The sequence below is a fragment of the Lycium barbarum genome, chromosome 12 (genome assembly GCF_019175385.1).
Source record: "Lycium barbarum isolate Lr01 chromosome 12, ASM1917538v2, whole genome shotgun sequence".
NCBI lineage: Eukaryota > Viridiplantae > Streptophyta > Magnoliopsida > Solanales > Solanaceae > Lycium > Lycium barbarum.
In genome coordinates this window covers 94,165,775-94,189,110 of record NC_083348.1, presented here as the reverse complement: position 1 = coordinate 94,189,110, position 23,336 = coordinate 94,165,775, and the positions used below count along the sequence as shown (strand labels likewise).

Here is a 23,336-nt window from a genome sequence, read left to right as displayed (position 1 = left end):
GAAAGAATAGGCAAAGTAAACACCGAAGTAGATATTTTGATTAGACAAAGTATTACACACACTTTATTACATATATATGGAAACATAACCACAATAGCTAATACAAACGACATGTATGAAATATCTAAGTTAATACAGATCCATCACCGATCAGATGATCTATTTTTCCTTCAGGGAATTCAAAGAAATCTGCCACATCTAGATGCATAGGCTCAACATTATCTTCAGAAATAAAATTTGTTTCGGCATCCTTTTCTGCCCTTTTGAGGGAGGCTTGATATAGCTCAACAAGGTGCTTTGGCGTACGACAGGTACGTGACCAGTGCCCTTTTCCTCCACATCGGAAGCAATTATTTTCTGAATTTTTCTTTTGCACAACTTCATGCTTTTCATCCTTCCTTTTACACTGCTGGTGGTCAAGGGTATTATATGGTGCAAAACGAGAATCATGATTAAAATCCCTTCCTCGACCACGACCATGACCACGACTGGGGCCACGACCTCTTCCACGCCTAGAATGGCGAAAATTTGCCTCATTCACTTCAGGGAATGGGGCAGTACCAGTGGGTCGACTTTCATGATTTTTCATCAATAATTCATTATGTTGTTCAGCCACTAGAAGATGTGAGATTAAATCAGAATATTTTTTGAACTTCATCTCTCGGTATTGCTGCTGCAGGAGCATACTCGAGGCAGGAAAAGTGGAGAATGTTTTCTCCAGCATATCAAGATCAGTAATATTTTCACCACATAATTTCAATTGAGAAATAATTTTAAACATAGTAGAATTGTATGCCTTAACAGATTTAAAATCTTGGAACCTTAAATGGAGCCAATCAAAACGTGCTTGTGGAAGTATGACCAACTTCAGGTGATCATATCTATCTTTCAGATCATTCCACAGCGTAAGAGGATTTTTAACCGTGAGATATTCCATTTTTAAATTCTCATCAAGATGATGGCGGAGGAATATCATTGCCTTAGCACGGTTTTGGTTTGATGCCTCATTTTTATCTTTGATGGTGTCTTCCAGACCCATCGCATTAAGGTGAATCTCGGCATCAAGAATCCAAGACATATAGCTATTGCCGGATATATCTAAGGCTACAAATTCACGTCTAGAAAGATTTGCCATTAGTAATGGAAAACAAAGAAATCAATACCTTCGAGGCTTGTAAAGTATTTGCTCGAGATGACAGAGTCTCGTGCTGATAACGCCTTATGAAATAAAACTATGAAGTAGATACACAGAAGAAATATGTAGAGAAAGAATATGTAGAGAGATATCAGATTATCTTACTTCTGCTCTTTCAACATTGCATCTGTGCATCCTATTTATAGAGAAACAGGAAATGAGATATTTTGAGATATTTTGGGATATTTTGGGATATTTTGGATATCCACTATTTGGGATATTTTGACATTGTGAACTTGAAGTTCCCACATCGCTCGCACACGGGATTGTGTGCGTGCTTATAAGCTGGGCCTGAAGCCTTTACTTGTATACGCGTTATAAAACCGTGAGGAGCCTGAAGTCTCCAAAGCGGACAGTTTATACAAGTGAGCTATGGTGCCTGGTGGCCCTCCTCCTTCGTATACGCGTTTTAAAGCCGTGAGGTGCGCCAAAGCGGACAATATGTACAAGCAGTTTATAACACGTTATCAGCACGATGCTCGCGATGAGGGGGTGTGTTGTGAACTTGAAGTTCCCACATCGCTCGCACACGGGATTGTGTGCGTGCTTATAAGCTGGGCCTGAAGCCTTTACTTGTATACGCGTTATAAAACCGTGAGGAGCCTGAAGTCTCCAAAGCGGACAGTTTATACAAGCGAGCTATGGTGCCTGGTGGCCCTCCTCCTTCGTATACGCGTTTTAAAGCCGTGAGGTGCGCCAAAGCGGACAATATGTACAAGCAGTTTATAACATGAGATAATTAATTGTCAATAAATTTTAAAGAATTACACTTTTACTTCGTCGTCTTTCTACTGTAACGCCATCATTGTCAACCTTTTGAATTTTGATGCCCATGAAGTTGCTTTTCATTCTTTATTAGAACTAAGTAAATATAAGAGAAGGAGAATTTTATCAAAGAAGGGTAAGAAAACGTAAAGTTATTTTTAACTTCATCTCATTTAGTCGTTGCTTCTTCTCTTCTTTGATGGTGTAAAGAAGTGAAACTTGCTTCATTAAATTTGCTTATGGTAAAGATCTGGTAGCTGCTTCTTTTTATCATATCTCTTTTATACACCTATGAAAAAGCAGAACATTAGGAGGATACAAGTCTATGTGTATAAGTGTTGTACCCTTCAATTCGCATAATTAATTAATTTCAGCTCTCATGTACCCCTTTATATTCCATAATTTAGTGATAACTTATTTTCTATTTCTAAATTAATTAAAACAATATGTGCAGCCATTACTTCCAAAAGAATCAAGAGTATTGGAGATTTTTGAACAAAGTAAGAAGGGAAAAGAGCAAAAACTTAATAAAAAAGATAAATAAGTATCTTGGCCTTAGAGATGTGCCACGTCACCTTTGTCAAAACTAATATACTGACCGCATTTCTAGTTTTTTTTTTCTTTCAAAAAGTAAGCTCGAAGGGTTCAGACTAAACGTAATAGACGACAATGATCCATAAAAATCTGAAAACTTGAGGACTTTTATCACCAACATAACATGAGAACTTGAGGACTACAATTTTACGTATTAACAAATAGTAACTTTTTTGTGAGTTAAACTTGAGGCCCACAATATATGAAAACCTTAAGAGCTTTCAACAACATAAAATGAAAAATTTGAGGATTGCAATTTAACATATAAGTAAATAACTTTTCTATGAGTTAAACTATATTAAGAAAATAACAAATAAATTTTGTATTCCCATATTCTATCAATAGACTTATTAAAAATTAACCAACATCATTGCTGAAAGATATATACATACTTCCTTAAGCAGCATGCACATATACGTTGGCTTCCTTCCCCTGCTTTCACTCTCGAAAACATCCATAGCTTGGACACAGCCTATTACCGATAAGAAAAAAAACAAAAGAAAAAAGTTAAATAAGCAAATGAAAATTTTAGAGTGTGCTATAATTTTGAATCAAAGAAGAAAGAATAACTATATTGTCACCATAAAGTAATCAAAATCCTTTATGAAATAAGAAGAGAGAGAAAGAAAAAAAAAATTGAAAACATTTTTGAAAGAATTCTTCCATTCATGCCCTGAAGAAGCCAAACCATTTGTCCTCTCTCGGTGGCTATTGCACTATAGAAGTATAGGATAACCGATCTCAGAATAAAATTATTTGGATAGGAAATATTTTGGTGTAATTTTAAGGTGTTATAAACTTGCATATTAATAATTAAATAATTGGGGGTTATGAACATAAAAAGCTTGGGAGTTATGAATTTTACTATTACTAATACTGATTAAGAGTAGGAGTTATTAAGATGAAGAGGTGTGAGTTATGAAGATGTCTTTTTAAAATAAAATAAATGAGAAAAATTAAAAAAAAAAAATTATTGACCAAAAAAAGATGTCATATCACTCTTCTATTGTTTAGCTTTATATTATATATAGATGTATAGTATGAACTTCAACTACATGTAACTGTCTGTTGTACACAAAAGCGGCCCAAGGGGAAGGCAGCTCAAGCAACTGTTTGAGGCCCCATCATTATAGGGGCCCATAATTTTCTAAAGTAGGTACTATACGTTATTTTAAAAAAATAATTAAAAAGTACAGTTTTCAAGGCAAAAATGGTACTGCTGAGATTAATTGGGAAGTCAAATTGTATTTTGAGAATCTCTCCCAATAGTTACCGGTGAATAGCCCCTTCCTCATTTATACACAATCATCATCATTATAAGGCCCCCCGTTATATTTATCTTTGATGGTCTTTCTCTTCTGACTTGTCTATTATCTTTTACTTTTACGTGTCAACTTTTACTTTGACCTTTCTCAAGTTCTAGAGCGATGAAAATGTCAAAGCTAGGTAATGATTGAAGCTAGCTAAGTTGGTGTAAATGAAAAATGAAGGAAAAAAGACAATCGAAGGAAAATGAAGTTTAAAGTAAAGTTCCATTAAAAAGGAGTTTTGTACCACATTGGTGGTAGAAAGCGAAAGTTATGTGCCTGTATTAGAAAACACTTCTTCTAGCTCTTAAAGAGTTGAGAAGAGGGACTCTCTTCTCGCCGTCGTCGTCGCTCAGCTTCGGAACGTTCTTATTTTTTCGGAAAAGGCAAGGCCTTTTCGAACAGTCACCAACCTTTCTGAACAGGTATATTCGCGACTATATAAACTGAAATTGCCTCATTTTTCAACACTGAAATTTTCATACTCTGCATTCTTTTTTGAAATAAAAATGGAGTGTGTGTGATTTGTTGCCTAATTTGAGTTCGACGAAGTCGTAGAAATTTGAGGTACCGCTACATCTGCGACAGGTATATCCGTTCCCTCCTGGGGGGAAGTAATCAATAACCTCGGGTACAGTGAGGGGATTAAATTCCTTAAGGACACACAGTGAATTCTGTGATCTCGGATATTTCTTTGTTTCTGCATTTTTTTTTTTGAGTTTACACAGTTTCTGTTTTTCTGTTTTCTGGTTTTCAATTTCTAACTTTCTGAACACATAATACTAACAGAAAATAATACTCCATCCGTTTCAATTTATATGAACTCATTTGACTGGACACGACATTTAAGAAAGAGGGAGACTTGTGGTTCAAAATAAGCCTTGAAAATTTGTGTGGCTGTAAATCATTCATAAAGTGAATTTGTTTCCAAATTAGGAAAGAGGTCATTCATTTTGGCACGGATTAAAAAGGAAATAGGTTCAAACAAATTGAAACAGAGGGAGTAGCAAGTTTCTATTTGTTGAACCAAGTTTGATTGTGTTATATTTTATCATTCTACATTTAATTTTTTTTTCTTCATAATATATTGTCTTTTTAGTTATTTTTTAGAATTTTAATATGTCAACGAGAAAGTATGAATCCAGATATTCAAACTCAAAAAAGTAGAAAGATTGAAACTTTAATACAATCCCATAAAGGAGCCCTTGATAATTTTTAATAAACAATAAGTATTCAGAATAAGAAAATGTGGGAGAATTATTAACAAATCAACGATATAGTTGAGTTAAACTATAATAAAATCCAAGAAGAAGAAGTAGTTTGTGAAAAATCGGACATATATCCTCCAAAAAATCAAGATATTCTATAAGAATTGAATAATTGCATTCCAAAAAACATATGTTATCAATTGAAAAAGGACTATTAGAAGACATTGAGCCTGTTTGGATGGGCTTATGCCTTTAAGCTGAAAACAGCTTATAAGCTGCTTTAGATAAGTTAAGTCAAATGGACTCAATTATTTTTTTGAGTTTATTTTAAGCACAAAATGACTTTAAGCTGGTCAGCCAAACACTCAAAAAAGCTAAAAACAGCTTATAAGCCAACTTATAAGCCAATCCAAACGGGCTCATTGACTATAAAAATATTATTAATAATTTTGTATCTCAAAAAGCACAATTTTTTCTCAAATAAAATCAAATATGATTTTTTTAATGAAAAAACTTAAGGCCTCTCGTTGAAGTTTCGCTTTAGGTCACAAATATCATTGAGCCGCCCCTAGTTGTACTATCAAATAAATTGAAAAGGAGGTGTTTTAAGTTTGTAAAATTTCACCAGAATAGCAGGTGTTTGATTTTGCATGACATTTGGACAATTTTGTCTCTGTGTTGTTACTTCTCCCCAGTTTGACAATAACATAATTAACGAGAACCAATAAGCTTTCTCAGTTTATGTTACTCCTGAAATTGGACTAATGAAAAACTAGAATAAGAAATCGAGGGGCAACATAAAGTAAGGCATGGATGGAGAGGATGAGATTCAGAACTTAGAAAAACTTATGTAGTCCCGTAAAAGGGATGATTAGTTCACTTACGTACACCGGCAAAAAAAGAAAAAGGGCATCCCGCGTTAGCGGGGTTCAAGGAAGGGCGTAACTCCTCAAGGGGTGTGATGTAGACAACCTACCCTAATGCTAGTATTAATGGTTGCTTTCACGGTTTGAATGATGTAATATTTTTATTTTATACCATCATATCATTCGAAAGATATCTCTAGGTAATCTTCGAGAAAATACTCAAAATACCCCCAACGTTTGACCAAAATCCCAACTACACACCTAACCTATGCGGGATCCTATTACCCCCCTAGACAATTTAAAAGAGAAATAAAGTGACCCTTTTATGCTGATGTGGCAGTGCGCGTGTTGTCACTTTATCATGGCGCGTTTAACACTTTAAATTTATTTATCAACTGTTGTAAAATGTCCACCTGGTAGTCCAAATCAGCAATTAAACTTCAAAAAGTAATAATACCCTCTTACATTTTACCCGACCCATTTTTTTATTTTATCCCAAATTAAAAGCTTCAATCTCTCTTCTTCTTTCAGGCCATTTTTGAAGAATTAAGCTAGTATATTCGGTCGGATTTGGATGTATTGTAAGTATGTTCTCTTAATTTTGGTGTGTATTGTTATCTTTACTCCATTTCAAAGTTAGGGTTTCAAAATTTCTTCCCAAATTATAGTTCATAGATGCTTGTTTTCGATCTGTCAGGCTTTGCAATGTCAAAAACTAACCTTCACTTGATGCACAAGGAGCAGCAACAACAAATGAAGTTCAAATCCAACCTTAAAGAGGCTCAAGGATCTTTGCTGAGATGTAATGTCAATAAAGTATGTAGTGAGAGGCTCAAATGCATTTTTTCTTGTAATGAATGTCAGTGCTCTTTGGCTCGCCCCGACATGGGATGGTCGAGAAAGACATTTATTTAGCGACAAAAGATTTTTAAAACGAAACTGCTCAAGAAATTTGATAATCTGTCTTCTTGGTTCAATCAATATTTCAACTTGGTTTTGGAAAACAAAGATATTTTGGCAAATAGAAGTCCGTGTAGAATATCTTTGCCCAGAACTTATTGGGTTAAAATGGAGTTGAACAGGTTTTGGGTTAGGGATTTGAGAAATGGGGCTGATTAAGAGAAATGAGTAATTTTAGATTTTGGTATGGGTATGGGTCGGGTTACAATTAAAGAGGGAAAATAAAAAATAATGCAGGTGGGGCCTAGCGCGTGTAGACAAACACCGCACAATATTTGGTGGTCTGCATATATGACTGCCACATCAGCAAAAAAGGGTCACTTTAATCCTCTTTTAAATTGTCCGGGGGTATTAGGACCCCTGCAAAGGTTAGGTGTGTAGTTGGGATTTTGGTCAAACGTTGGGGGTATTTTGAGTATTTTCTCGGTAATCTTCCTTAGAATAAGGCAAGACGGTTTACCTGCTATAATAGGTAAATGTGATCAGATAACGTAAAAAAATATTAGAATGCCAGTGAATTATATTACTCCTGTTATACCCCATTTTAACCAGGGTCAAAATGATTTACAACATTCCAGTAATTCCGGGATTAATTAAAGTTAAAGAGTCGCCACCTAATTATTTATGGTGAATTAGGACACCTAAAGTTCATTAAAGTTATTTTCTAAAGTTAACTCCGCTTATGGTCTACTTAACTTAAAGATTCTAGGTAAGAGTTCAATTAATCTAAAGGGAAGGAATTAAGCATTCTTTAAGATTCATTAAAAATGATTAATCGACCGGACTTAAATTAATCAAGAAGGCTAGTGCAAGGTTGTAAAAAGTTATGTCAAAGTGTGGACAATACTCAAAATTGATGCTTGGAAAATATTTTAATTTAAATCCACTTTGGTAAAACGGACAAAAACTGAGAATGGTTTTGTAAATACAAAAGCTTCTTCCATGATGAAACAAATACAACCTAGAATTAATAACCTGAAGATCCATTTTGGATTAAAGAAAGCCATGAGTCGTTAGAAAAAGAAAAAAAAAAGAAGCACAAGAATAGTCTTTAGTAGGACACTTGTACTAAACTACAACTGGGCAAATACGAATTTGGAGAACCAATTTTAAAACCAGTACAATGTGGTAAACTGATCACTTATTCAATTTCCATATATCTAAATGTCATGTTCCATATGAAAAAGTAAGTAGTCTTATTATTATTAACTGAAGCAAGACTTCAAAGGAAACTTAGTTACAAATTATGAAGTAACTTAAGTCCTACCAGTCAATTACACAAACAGTAAACAAAGGTTAGTCACATAAGAAAACTTAATCGCACTATCAGATAAACAAAATGGTAACATGAAATGATAAGAGCCATTTCGATTTTCAAGAAGGGGTGGCAATGTTCTGCAAATTTCGCTCAAGCAAAATAAGAGAGTACACAGTGAATGATATGCGGACTTCCGTAAGCAGTATCGTTGAGTCTAAAAGTGAAACTCTTCGGCTCCGGTGTTCATGCAAAAAAAATAGAAGAGGAGAAAGATAGTTAGAGAGAAATCTGGTTCTTGACAACATATTAAGATGGAACGAGAAATCACATTGTCTTTGATTCTTAAATACAAGAAGTCAAATATTCATCCGAGCGCTTGTATAAGAGCATTGTTATCAGATACAGCAATTGAGAAATTTAAGCTAATTCTTTAAATGTTTACACCATATCAAAACAAACATTTTTGTAATCACTTGGAAGCACATTTTTTCGGTACTAAGAAAGATCTCACTTAATAGATGACATGATCACGGAAGATGGACAAGGTGAAATGTAAAATAATGTGACCACCTGCACAGTGCACTACCATATGATAATAAACCACTTCCTAATACATGATTTAGACACATAGCGATATATGACATGTATTATCAAGAAAACTAAACAGAGTCCATTTTTTAATCTTCATATTTCTTATAACTTGACTTAGACTAAAATGATTTAACAAGACTTAAAAGCTTAGAGCAAAGCCAGTGATTCACTTAATATCATTTTAAACTATCTCAAAAACAATCAAGCTCATGATTTCTAGATGAAGGGAGCTACCAAAATCTGGTGCAAAAATCCTTAAAACATGATATCAAGTTTATACACCAAAATTTTTACAAAAGCAGAAACATAACCATTTCTCATGAAAAATTCTAGTGAAGCAAAACAGCCCGTGTAATCTCCATGATACAATTTCTATACAAGCATTCAGTTGAACATGGTATGACCACAACATAACGCCTTAAAGACACGATTCCTAGCGCCGTATGGATACTCAAACTTCAATCGAGGGCATGTCGGCTATTGCATTCAAATGCTATACATTTTACAAAAAGTTCAAAAGAGTAACTAATCACGTGATTTAATCCAAAATAGATATTAATATAAGAGGACCTCAATACATGATTTTTCTTTATAAGAACACATAATCTGAAACTAGAGAAGGACAAGTCGGAATAGAATCAGATTTTACCTGTTGTGGGTGCAATGAACTGAGACGGGGCCTCTTCAGATCTACTCTCTCGTTATGAACAGATCCGAACGAATGAAAAGTTTAAAAGATCCCAAGGTTTAGAGTAGTAGTCAAAAAATAAAGTGTTGTGTATGGTAAGATTTCAAGAATGTTAAAAAAAAACTCCTCTTCGGCTGAGTGCTTGAGACAATATTTATAAGTGAAGTTGAAACTCTAGGGTTTCGTTTGGGCGGGATTTTGAGGCTAAGGTTTTGAATTTCAAAACGTCCATTAAAAAATGGCCCAAAATGTGGCAGAAAGAGTCGTTTTCGAGTGTAGTAGGGGGTCACACGGGTTGAAGTTTGAAGGGCTTTGGTGAATAGGGCTGAAATCTGGTGGGCCGTTTTGGTTAGGCTTGGTTGTTTGAGCCATTTGTTTGGCCGAAATTTTAGGCCCTTTTCCCTATTCTCCTAATGCATTCCATTTGCTCCTTTATATCATTAAAATACTAGGATAATAAATTTAATAACTAGCGTAAATAGGATATAATTTAGTATTATAATCTTACTAGTAATTGTAATAAAGTATCATCTGAGTTGTACCTTTTTTATTGGCAAGTGATAAATTAGTAATAATGTAATATCAACAGTAAAATAATTGTAGATGTAATAATAAAATGAAGTTGTCTATTAATTGTAAAAGTAGCAACAGTGAATTATAATAAGTATTTAGTTTATTAATAAATTTAGAAGCTCGAGGAGGTGGACTGGAAGAGGGAGGGTCAAAATTGAGTGTCAACAACACCGTCCTTCCCAATTTATGCGACACTGTTCGGATTTTGAGAGTCAAACTTTTAAAACATTAATTGTGAATTCGGACATGAAATCTTTAAACATTTTGAAATAAAGTTAACATATTTGAAAACTTTATTAAAAGTATTATAAGTCATAGTAATTGATAATTAAAAATATTTATAAAGCATACAAGAAAATATGGTAAAAGAAACTCGTTTATGTCACGACCCAACCCCGTAGACCGTGACTAGTACCCGATCTGGGCACCCAAACACATCTATCCAACGCTATCTCAACTGTTATCAAACGCATTCAAGTATAAAGCAGAAGCCGTCAAGGCTATATTTCAAATTTAGATAATTTCCAGAAAAAATTTGGCAGAGTTTCCTTTGTTTTACATACTATCCAAAATAACCCTGTGCACAGAAAATACCAACAAAGGCCACACCGGCCAACAAAGCAATATATAAACATATGCGGACCGGCCGCCGCGGCGAATGGGGTCGCCCCAAACACAACATATACACACATCCGTACAGAAAGACCCTAACCCACAAACATATCTACAAGCCTCTAACAGACATACAGAGTCATATGACGGGACAGGGCCCCGCCGTACCCGGAGTTGCCATACATACAGAATATACAGAAGACAGAAGATATATACCAAAAGTACACGCTCCGGAACAAAGGAGCTCTTCAAAATAGCAGAATCTGAGCCCTAGACTGGCGGCGTATCTTCAGGTGCGTCTGTACCTGCGGGCATGTAACGCAGCCCCCGAAGAACCGGGGGTCAGTACGAAAAATGTACCGAGTATGTAAAGCAGAAACATAACAAACATAATCATAGTCTGAACCGGAAGCACAGAAATATAGCGGACAGAACCATAAATCAAACGGACGGACAGGATCATGGTCCTGACGGACGGGCAGAATCACAATCCATACGGACAGACAGAATCAGAACAGGGCACAGGAACGTGGTCGCCACTCCTGTCTTTGGCGCCACAACATATCATATTTCAGAAGATTTCATATCTTCGAACATCTCTGTCACATAACACATCACATCATAACCACGGTAACCCCGGGGAAAGATCACACGCCGGGAAACCGGACACATCATACTTCGTAACATATTCACGGTAGCCGGGGACGGACATATACCACAGTACCCCGGAACCGGACACATCATACTTCAGAATTCATACATGGGACCCGGCCCCCGACAAGGGACTCGGCGGCCCATCCGCACGATATAAACCGGCCCGGGATCCGGTGAAAGGAAGCTTTGAGACATCCACGAACAGATTAATGAGAAACCACATACATACAGATCGTTATACCGACTCAATCAAACTGAAGTAGGCCAAATGGAAAGTCAAATCAGAGTATTCGGATAGCGTTCATAATATGCGCCTATCTCCTGCTTGGGAAGGCACGACGGATTATTACCAGAATCAGATTTTCAGATGTCAAAGCCATTTTGTAAAATTTATATAAAAAATAGTCATAGCATGATCAGAATAATAGTCCAGATGTTGCCTGTGAGAAACGGACAAAAATAGGGCAATTTAGGTCATACAAAAAGTGTCGGGGCCTTGTGGGCCCACCTCGGACCAACCCGAGGAGGCGTGCGTAAATTACAGATAGTAGACCTTATGAGGTCGTCCATAATGATTTGGAAGTATTCCGACTCCGTTTAGGAAGGTTGCATACTTAAGGCTCACTTTGAAGACAAGTTATAAGAAAATGGATTCAATCTTACTGAAGGAATTGGAGCGGATTTCCATCTCGAATTCCGAGGAACGGAGTCGTATTTAAGGCTCGCGGCCGAGCCTATTATGTTCAGAACATGCCTAAGAATGAAGGGGTAGGCTTTACATACCTCAATTGCGCCTTATACTCGCTTAGCTTCACTTCCAATTTCGTCCAGAATCTACAAATGGTCAAGTTTACCAATTGTCAATTCAAGCCTTTAAGATTCCATACTCAATCACATAATTGCCTACCGAAATTTCGGCAGCATTTCCCCTATATATGTGACATCCCCGAGACTTAGCTCGGCTTAATATATCAACACAGCAACCCAACAACAACATCAATAACAACAACAAGCATTACAAAACACATAATATGGCATAACATAACATCTTTCATTCCGACCTTACACTTCCAAACCCATCTTACCATTTTCATATTCATCACTCATCAAGATCATTACAACATAATTCGGAGGCACATCCTATTGTTTTCACCAAATATACGTAAGGTATACACAATATACAAGCTTACTACCAAAGTCATATTTTACCCACAACTTCCAATCTTTAGCATATATGTTCATGACATATTTCTATCTTCCAACTTCATCAATGACAATCATAATTTACCTCTTACTACTTTTCTTTCCATATTTACATAAGTTACAATAAATTTGCATAATTTCTTACAACAACTTAACAACAAGTTTTCCATGACAACAAGAACCATTATCCTTCCATTCATTTCACAATAACACAATTAACATACTAACGGAATTTAATTCACATTCCATCATCACCATAGCATCACACGGCCACATGCTATATTTTCCAACTTCCCCTAATTCATTCAACTTTCACTTCCAATATAAATTCCATCATAATCACAACTAGGATACAATACAAAATTCAACACATCTCAACCACACAATTATGCACATACACGGCCATACATGCACATACCCTTAATACACAAAATTTCCATGCTTTTTAATCATTTCCACACACTACAACATGCATACATCTCCCATAACATAACAAAAGCATGAAATCCTTACCTTTCTTTCAAGTTCTTCACTTGCCACTAGAGTTGTCCTCTTGCCAAGATAATTGTACCAAGTTGTAGAGAATCTTGCACTTAGTAATAATCCCACAAGAAATGGATTTTTGAACCAAGGATTTAGCTCCAAGAATTTTTTTTCCTTTTCTTTCCTTTCTTTCTCTCTTGGCCGAAATGCTCTCTTTCTTTTTCTCTTGTTCTTTTTTGTTCTTGTTCTCTCTAGAATTTTCTATGGATATAGATGACTTGGTCATCTTATATTAATTCATCACATGAATTAATTAAGGTGGGCTTGGGCCATATGCACATGGCCGGCCACCTTTTATAATTGGGCCTCAATTTTTCTTGAATTATTTGAGCCCAATTAATTAGGAATCTTACTTTGTAATTCCCGAAACAAATTTCCAAAATTCCAATTTTTGCCCTTGGCCTCCTTTCGTAATTCCACACCAATGTATTCTTAGCCGACACATTCATACCAAGTAAGGTCCAAATATGGCCTCATTCATTACAAGCCAAGTTATCTCGAATTTTTTATTTTTTTATTTTTTCAAATATGCAAAAATGCCGGATGTAACAGTTTAACTCTCGAAATTCGAAACACTACTAGAAACACTGCAAAAACCGACAAAAAAAATTGGAGGTCGTCTGTAATAAAATACTGACCTCCGGAAGTCAGTATGCAGAGGTGGATCTAGGGGGGGGGGGAGGGTATTCACCCGAACCCCCTCGGCCAAAAAATATACTGTAATATAAGGTATTTTTTTATTTTTTATGTACATATATAGATTTTGAATCCCTGGACATAAGATTAGAGATTGGCTTAGTGGTTAGGGCATTCAAAATACACCATAGATTTTGAATCCCCTAGACATAAGATTAGAGGTTGACTTGGATTTAAGATTAGAGGTTGGCTTAGTGGTTTAGGGCATTCAAAATACACCTTCAATATGAAGGTCAGTTTTTGAAATTACACACGTTAGGATAGATTTCTACCACTTGACCATTTGTACTTGTTGATTTAAGACTTTTTTTTTTTGATATACTCTTCAAATTTATTTTTTTGCGAAAAAAGAAATCGACCTCCGGAGGTCGGTCATTTTAAAAAATAAAAAATTGTTAAAACCGACCTCCAGATGTCGATTTTTAAAATGATTTTTTTATTTAATTACTGACCTATGGATATTGGTATTGACCTCTGGGTTACAAAATTTTCCCATTTTGGCACTAAAAAAAGCCGACCTCCAGAGGTCGGTTTTTTTAAAGAATATTTAAAAGAAATATTTAGTCAAAAACCGGCCTTCATAGATCGGTCTTTTCGGTTTGTTTTTGGAGGTTGGCTTTTTAGGCCGGTTTTTAGCCTTTTTTTTTTTTTAAAGTGAAAAGGTATCACATAAAAAAAAAAAATTAAAGTACTCCTGCTCCATATTTTAACTCTCTATTTGGAGACCAAGGTGGATGGTATGCTCTCTCCTTTTCTATATGATCTTCCTAGCTCTGAATTGATTGTATATATTTCTGAGAGAGAATATATTTTCAAAGTTATGGATTTTTTAAGAAGTAAACCAAATCCTCTGCCCCTGAAACACAATCCTTCTTTCTTTTTCGAATTGTCTTTAGGATAGCATTTTCCTTTATTTGGGTCGTAACCAAACGTCTTATATACTGGTGACAAATGAGCGAGTTGGATTCAATGAGTGCAAGTAGGGGTGTTCAAATGAGACCGAGAAACTGATCGAATTGGTTAACCAAGTCAAACTGAGTTAATAATCCAAAAACCGGCTCGATTTGACTTGATTTGGTTTTAAATTTGAAAAAACCGATAACATTTGGTTTGGGTTGGTGTTAAACAAAAAAAAATGAACGAAACCGATAAATATATAGATATTTAAAATATTATATAATATAAATAGATAGTTTTATTCACCAAAATGCCTAAGTTATACGAGTTTTTGTAGTAAAGACTTAATATAAGAAGCTTTCGATAGAATAGCGTCATAATGAAATTCTAGTTTCCTTTTATACGGTAACGAGAGAGGGTACAAAACATTATTTTGGTGTAAACACGCGGTGTGGGTAAGTTTTTATCGTATAAACTTATTTTTGCAATTTTTTATGAGGACCCATAAATACCGCATACTATTTGGATCTTGAAGGCTAAATGAAAAGTGATCCTTCGGTTTCTTGATCAAGTGAACTGTTATATAAAAAAATTACTCAGTTCATGACCTAAGAATTAGTACATTTAGAGTAAAAAAGAGAGTTTACTATGTTGAAACATTTCAGAAGCAGTGATTCTCTTCGGGACTAAACTATTTAAGAAGCCCTATAAAGTTTTACCAACAAAAATGCCTAAGTTATACGAGTTACCTAAAATGTTTTTAACATTTAGTTACCCTTTGATTCAAAGATTCTTTGTATTACAAAATACATTCTTAAAATTCGCAAAAACCGAACCAAACGAGTAAAACCGACAAAATTGAACCGATAAAATTTATATAGTGGTTTCGTTTGGTTTGAATATTAAAAAAAGGGGCTTAATTGGTTTGCTTAGATTTTAACCAAAAATCGAGTCAAACCGGACCATGAACGCCCCTATGTGCGAGTTGAAAAACATGTTAGACAAAAAAAGGGAATAAAAAATTCAGCCACCATATTATGCGGACAAAAAAAATGGGTTGTGTGACGGCTTCTTATGAAAGCTTAAGTATGTCTTATATACTGCTAACAAATGGGCAAGCTGAGTTTGATGTGTGCAAGTTGAAAAACGTGTTAGACAAAAAGCGGATAAAAAATTCAGTGGTCATATTTAATACGGACAAAAATGGGTTGAGTGACGGCTTCTTAAAAAAGCTTAAGTAAGTCTTACATACTGTTGACAAATGGGCAGACTGAATTCGATGTATGCGAGTTGAAAAATGTGTTAGATAAAAATGAAAATACAGCTGCCGTATTTAATATGGACAAAAAATTAGTTGATGAATGACGACTTCGTGAGACTGAGCCTTGATATGGAAACTTACTTAGCGGTAAATTTCAAATTTAAAGAAACCCTGAAATTAACAAAAATGGGCAATCCTGAGCTTAAGTATGTCTTATATATTGCTGACAAACGGTAGGTTGAATTTGATGTGTGCGAGTTGAAAAATGTATTAGAAAAAAAAGGATAAAAAATTCAACCGCCATATTAAATACGGACAAATAATGAATTAAAAGACGGCTTCCTAAGAAAGCTTGAGTAAGTCTTATATATTGCTGACAAATGGGACAATTGAATTTGATGTGTGCGAAGTTGAAAAACCGTTAGACAAAAAACAGATAAAAGATCCAGCCGTCATACTTAATACGGATAAAAAATGGGTTGAATGACTGCCTCTTAATAAAGGCTAAGTATGTCTTATATATTGCTGACAAATGGGCAGGTTCAATTCGATGTATGCGAGTCAAAAATGTGTTAGACAAAAAACGGATAAAAAATCCAGCCGCCATAATTAATACGGACAAAAAATGAGTTGAATGGTGGCTTCTAAGAAAGTTTAAGTATGTCTTATATACTGCTGACAAATGGGCAAGTTGAATTCGATGTGCGAGTTGAAAAACGTGTTAGACAAAAAACAGATAAAAAATCCAGCCGCCATATTTAATACGGACAAAAAATGAGTTGAGTGACAGCTTCTTAAGAAGGCTTAAGTATGTCTTATATACTATTGAAATGGGCAGGTTGAATTTGATGTGTGCGAGTTGAAAAACGTGTTAGACAAAAAACGGATAAAAAATCCATCCGCCATATTTGACACCGACAAAAAATAGGTTGAGCGACGGCTTCTTAAGAAAACTTAAGTATGTCTAATATACTGCTGACAAAATGGGCAGATTGAATTCGATGCGTGCGAGTTGAAAAATGTGTTAGACAAAAAAAGGGATAAAAAGTCCAGCCATTGTATTTAATATAAACAAAAAATGAGTTGAGTGACGGCTTCTTAAGAAAGCTTAAGTATGCCTTATATACTGCTGACAAACGGGCAAGTTAAATTCGATGTGTGCTAGTTGAAAAACGTGTTAGATAAAAAACGGATAAAAAATTCAACCGCCATATTTAATACGAACAAAAAATGAATTGATTGGCAGCTTCTTCAGAAAGCTTTATCATGTCTTTATCATGGGCATGTTGAATTCGCTATGTGCGAGTTTTAAACGTGTTAGAAAACGGATAAAAAATCCAGCCGTCATATTTAATACGGACAAAAAATGGGTTGAATGACGGTTTCTTAATAAAGCTTATGTCTTATATATTGCTAACAAATGGGCAGGTTGAATTCGATGTGTGCGAGTTGAAAAACGTGTCAGACAAAAAACGAATAAAAAATGCAACCGCCATATTTAATACGGACAAAATATGAGTGGAGTGACGGCTTCTTAAGTAAGCTTAAGTATGACTTATATATTGCAGGTTTTGTGCGAGTTGAAAAATGTGTTAATATAGGTTTATCACATATATATTGGTACAAAAACATTATATTTGCAGTATTACTTCAAATATACCATTTACGTACATACAATATCTTATATATATATATTGCTAATATAGTTTTATCACATATACTGTTGATATAAAAACGCATAACTCATAACCATCACTATCCAAAATTATAACATGGTAAAATAATGTGTATTATTCAAACTTGAATTCCAAAAAGAATAAACCAAGTATTTTGCCAACATAGAAACAAAATAAAAAAGAAAGATAATAGGAACGGAAAGGAACAATTGCCCTCATTGATCCACATCCCCAAAACTTAGTAGGAATTCATCACTCCCTACTTTTTAGGCAGGCAAAAGAGCTCCAATTAATTACAGTTGTTTCACTGGTTTTTTCGGAATTGATTTAGATAAAAAAGGAAATTGTTTAGGTTTGGATTTTTGCTAAAGTATATAACTATTTTCTGGCCATAACTGTTATTTTGAGAATAATGCTAAAAATCAGTACTGTGTTTCTTATGTCAACACCATGAAGCCACTTCCATTATGGGCCTTATGGCTTGCAAAGGAATATCATAATCGTCCGTAATTAAATTTTTTTTTTTTTTTAAAAAAAAGGAAAAGTAGGATGCGAAGCTCTATTTGATTAGAAATTTTGTGACTACATTTAGTAGATAGTTGGTTCAAGTAACACAATTTTTTCTTCAATCAAAAAGGTTTGGACATGAACCTTTTATCTCCAGTTTCTTCAATTGTGACCAGAAAAATTTAAGGTACTCACATTACGAGCTATACATATACGCCGTGATAACCGAAAAAGGGAAAAAGAAAGAATCAACTCATAGTATAACGAAATTTTACACTAATCGATTACAACAGATTACTTGTCATTTTCATAGATTACCGATCATCAATGTTTATTATGAAGAGTTATCTACAATTTCCCTTTGAGTTATCATCAATACATTACCAATCATCAATACATTATATATGCTTGAAAATTATTTTTCACATTTTTACTTTTTACTTTACATATAAAATTTATTTGTTCAATAGTTAAGTCATTAATATAGATTAAAAAGAGAAAAATATTATCATAATATTAAAAAGGTAAAAAATAACAAAAATTGTTAATTTAGAGGGTAAAATGAGTGATTGGTCAGTTGACTGATAAGTTAAAGGGGTTGTCGATGTAATCTGCCAAAAAATTATGTGGTTACTTAAAGGGGATGCTTACTTAACTTTTATACCCAACAATGTATTATTTTTATTTAATAACATCATGTCAAATGTGATATTTGTAATTTTTATATAAGGACAGTTTACCTACTATAACAGGTAATTTTTATATAAGGACAGTTTACCTACTATAATAGGTAAAAAAAGATTACTCTCGTAGTGAATTATATTGGCTAACTTAAAAAAAGAAAAAGAAAAAAAAAAAAGGTGCTCCTGCTCCAAATTTCAACTCTATAACGATCCGGGGAACCAGAGCTGGATGGTGTGCTCTTTCCGTTTCTAACTCAATTTTCCTCTAATAACTGATTGTATATATTTATGAGAACATATGTATTTTCTAAAGTTATGGTTTTTCATAACTAAATCGAAGTCTCTTTGTTCCTAAAACACAATCGTACTTCTTTTAGATGTCTTCAATATTTAATAGTTGAGTGTCATATTTCGAACAAATTATTACAGTATTAAAATTCGCTATAAGTCTTCTTTGGTAAAAAAAAAAAAATCGTACTTCTTTTTCGAATTTTCCTTGATAACATATTTCTTTATTTGGCTCGTAACAGAATTTCAGCTTTCTTTAATTAGAAAGCTTAAGTATGTCTTATATAGAGCCGACAAATTGGCGGGTCAGATTGAATGTGGGTGAATTGTAAAACAAGTTTGGCAAAAAAAGGGATAAAAAACCCAACATCCTTATTGAATACGGACAAAACGATAGTTTGACATCTGTACGATATGAATTATATATTGTCATTATTAAAATGATGATAGTTTGACATCTATACAATAGTTTGAATTATATACTGTCATTACTAAAACGATAGTTTGAATATGTATCATTGTTTGAATTATATATTGGCATTACTGAAATGCTAGTTGACATCCGTACGATGGTTCCAAGGATCAATTTACAAATCCACATTATACAAATTCCTCCAATTTGGGAAAAAGAGAAAAAATGAAAAATGTCAGGAGAAAAATAGAATCTCTTTGAGAGATGCAAACCAAGTATAATAACTCTTGTTACCAGCATAGAGTACTCTATTTAGTGTGATATGTACCACATGTTTGGTGGTGCCAATTCTCTTTAAGGAGAAATGTGACATTACCAATAAAAGGGATTGGAGCTAGCAATATTTTGGGCCAAATTCTTTTTGGATCGCCTGATACTTCACATTAACTTTGCGTCAACAAAGAGAAACAACAAAAAATTTAAGGCCATCTATCCTTCTTTTTTTTTTTTTTAGCAGGGCCACACATGTCAACACCATGAAGCCATTGCCATTATGATCCTTATGACTGGCAAAGGAATATCATTATCGTGGAGGGAAAATTAAAAATACTAGTAGGATATGATTAATTAAAAATGTTAAATGGAATACCGCGATTAATTCTTTTATTTCTTTGCTTCTATTGTCCTAGCAATTTCTTGAAATTCTTATGACTACATTGTATTATTTGAGATTTTGGTAGATAGTTGGTTCAAATAACACAATTAATTTGTTCTTCGATCGAAAAGGTTTGGACATGATCCTTTTATCTCCACTTCCTTCAATTTTGGCCAGAAAGAATTAGAGATACTTCCATTGTGAAACAATTCTCTAAAGTAATGATTTCAAATATAGTTGCTAAGCATAATACATAAACAGACCCTCAAATTTGACATCAGCTGTCAAGTACGCCTTCCAACTTTGGGTGTGCACAAGTACGCACTTTAACTTGTCTTCACTTTGTCAGTTGAACGCTCCAACTTACAAAATTATCATGTAGACACTTTCAAAATTTATGTTCCACGTAAATGCTACATCAGCATTTGTATTTACGTGTTCAACTTTATACAAGTTGAGGTGCCTACTAGTGCACACCCAAAGTTAGAAGACATACTTGTCCGCTGAGGCCAAGTTTGAGTGCTTGTTTATGTATTAGCCTAGTTGCTATGCTACATCGATCATGAGCTATCTATACATATAGACCATGACAATCAAAAGGAAAGGGAGATTCAACTTATAGTATAATGAACTTTTACAAATCAATTTTAACAGATTGCTTGTCATTTTTATAGATTACCAATCATCAATATTTATCATGAAGTGTTACCTATAATTTCCCTTTAAGTATACATAATTTTGTCCTATCAATGTAAAAGATAATGTACTTGGTACTTACAACTGTCAGTTTCACTCAATAGATCAACTAAGCCTTAATGCAAGACTATAGTTGGAATCAGCTTAATAAATCTTCTCTGTCCATTTCAGCCTTTCAGGTTATCGTAGTTGTACATTGAATAGTGCCATAGTGTAGATAATTGTATCAAACAGAGAAAAAGAAGAGCACAAGAATTTCGGACAGAAAAAGTAGTTGGCGCGGAGCATATCTATTTCATAACTTGAATGGGGGAAAAGAGAATTGCATTGAGAATGCAGATATTGCTGGAATGAAAGTGATATATGCACCAGAAATCATGTTTCAAAAGGCAAAATAAAGAAACAAATAAGTATTATTAGTTCTCATAAACTCCATTGGAATCCGACCCAAAACATACACTGAATAGAAAGAAGAAGCAAAAGAAATGAAAATGAAAAATGCGAACAGTTTTTCCAGGGAAAAACCTTAGGAGGATTCATACAAGTTTCCCCTAAATACATAAGGTGAGTTATACATTATAAATGGAGATTTTAGTAGCCTTCGGGCTTGTAGGCGATGAAACTGATGCACTGCACTTGACGAACGTTGTCGAATCCGATGATACGGATCCAGGCTTGTGGGTATGCCTTCTTGGCCTCTCCCACCTCAGCCAAGACCTGGGTAGCATCAGTGCACCCGAACATGGGCAACTTCCACATTGTCCAGTATCTGCCGTCGTAGTAACCTGGTGACCTGTTGTTCTCACGGTAAACGAATCCATGCTGCATATATCCACAACATAAACAAAACATTAACACATGATATTCATGTTAATTATACATAATAGGAGCAAAGTATAAAACAGAGATGTTGACCTCAGTCTCGAATTCCAAGCAAGGAACCCATCCGTTTTTCAAAAGGTACTCAATTTCCTTGAGCAATTGCTCGTCGGACAAGTCAGGAAGGTATGAGAGAGTCTCGTACTTCTTCATGTTAATTGGTGGCCACACCTATACATATCCCACATAACGAACTTCATAAGTACTTTTAACATTCTAATGTAAAACCGGGTTGTAAGTGAATTTTTTCCCTTAATTTCCCGTGAATATACTAGATTTGGTGAAAGTAAGGCAACATATTAGTATAGATTAAAGTTTAGTATTCGAAACTGTTCATAATAAGTGAGATTAGTAACGTGGAAATCAAATAATTAAGGCAGGTAACTGCTACAATAAGTCAAATACATAGATAATGCAAAAATTCCTTATAATGTCGGTATATATAAGTTAATCTAATATAATATACACTACAAACCTGCATGCATTGGACTCTTCCACCATTGCTAGCAATAGAGGTAATGTCAAGGTTAGACTTTCTTGAAACTGGGAAGGAGGCGGTGGATTTGAGGCCAGTGAAAGGTGCAACCATGCTGGCTTGAGCAGCATTGGCGCCGGTGGCAACAGCTGCAGACGACATCACTGAGGAAGCCATTGCTGAAAATGAAGTGCTTTGCTTAAAGCTATTGCTATGCTTCCCTTGACCTTTAATTTCAAGAGGGTTATTAGCTCTGTAGCAACCCCTCTCTATATATAGTGCTAAGGCTTTACATCCTCTTCCCATCTAACGGACAAAAAGAGGTAGCAAACCTCATCCTAGAGGAATGGTAACCATCGGATTATGTGGTTCTTGGCATTACAAACTTTATGGCCACATGAATTTTGACCCCTAACGTTACACTCACTCACTCGTCCTTATCTCAAAGTTCCGTACTGACAAATGGGATAAGTTCTTTTAAAAATAACACTTATTTGCTTCTCTTCTTTCCAACAAATTTTTCAATTTTAAAATTAGTACTCCCTCAGTCCAAATTTATGTGATATACTTTCCTTTTTAGTTTATCCAAAAAAGAAAGATACAGTTCTATATTTAGAAATAATTTAACTTAAAACTTTTCTTTACCTTAAATTAAATGATTTACACTCACACATAAATCTATGACTTGTTTTAGACTACAAGTTTCAAAAGTCTTGCTTTCTTTCTTAAACTCTTTGCTTACTCAAACTATTTCACATAAATTAAGACAGAGGGAGTACTATCAAAACTTGAGAAGAAAATCGAATTTGTAGCCCATATGTTGAACTGTCCCGCATTGGGTGGGATGTAGATATTGGTCTTCTTATAAGGTCTTCTTATAATGAGCTTATTTTTGGAGTTGAGTTATGTCCAAGGTCCATTTTCTGTATCACCCTTCATTGTTTCTTTCTTGTTTGGTGTCGGTCGCAGAGTAATTTCTATGGCAAATTTGGGGAACTTGGTAATATTTTGGGACATTATGAATCGCCTGATCCCTCACCTTAACTTAGTATAAATCAATAGTATAAGTCAACAAGATTGGTTAGTCTATCTATTTGTTAGCAGGGGACACACATGTGACAACCATGAGGCCATTGCCATTTTATGGCCAGCACAGGAATAAGAGGGAGGAAAACAATACGATAGAACCCTCTA

The 23,336-nt window shown here is 34.6% G+C and overlaps 1 protein-coding gene across 1 annotated transcript; it reads right to left on the bottom strand.

Annotated features, from left to right (window-relative positions):
* Nucleotides 1-21,183: 21,183 nt before the first annotated feature.
* Nucleotides 21,184-22,400, bottom strand: LOC132623341 (ribulose bisphosphate carboxylase small subunit, chloroplastic 5). The gene is made up of 3 exons (XM_060338083.1): nt 22,143-22,400; nt 21,704-21,838; nt 21,184-21,610 (listed from the first exon to the last, which is right to left on the bottom strand). The coding sequence occupies exons 1-3, from the start codon at nt 22,317-22,319 to the stop codon at nt 21,380-21,382; spliced, it is 543 nt and encodes a 180-aa protein (XP_060194066.1). The 5' UTR covers nt 22,320-22,400; the 3' UTR covers nt 21,184-21,379.
* Nucleotides 22,401-23,336: the final 936 nt, after the last annotated feature.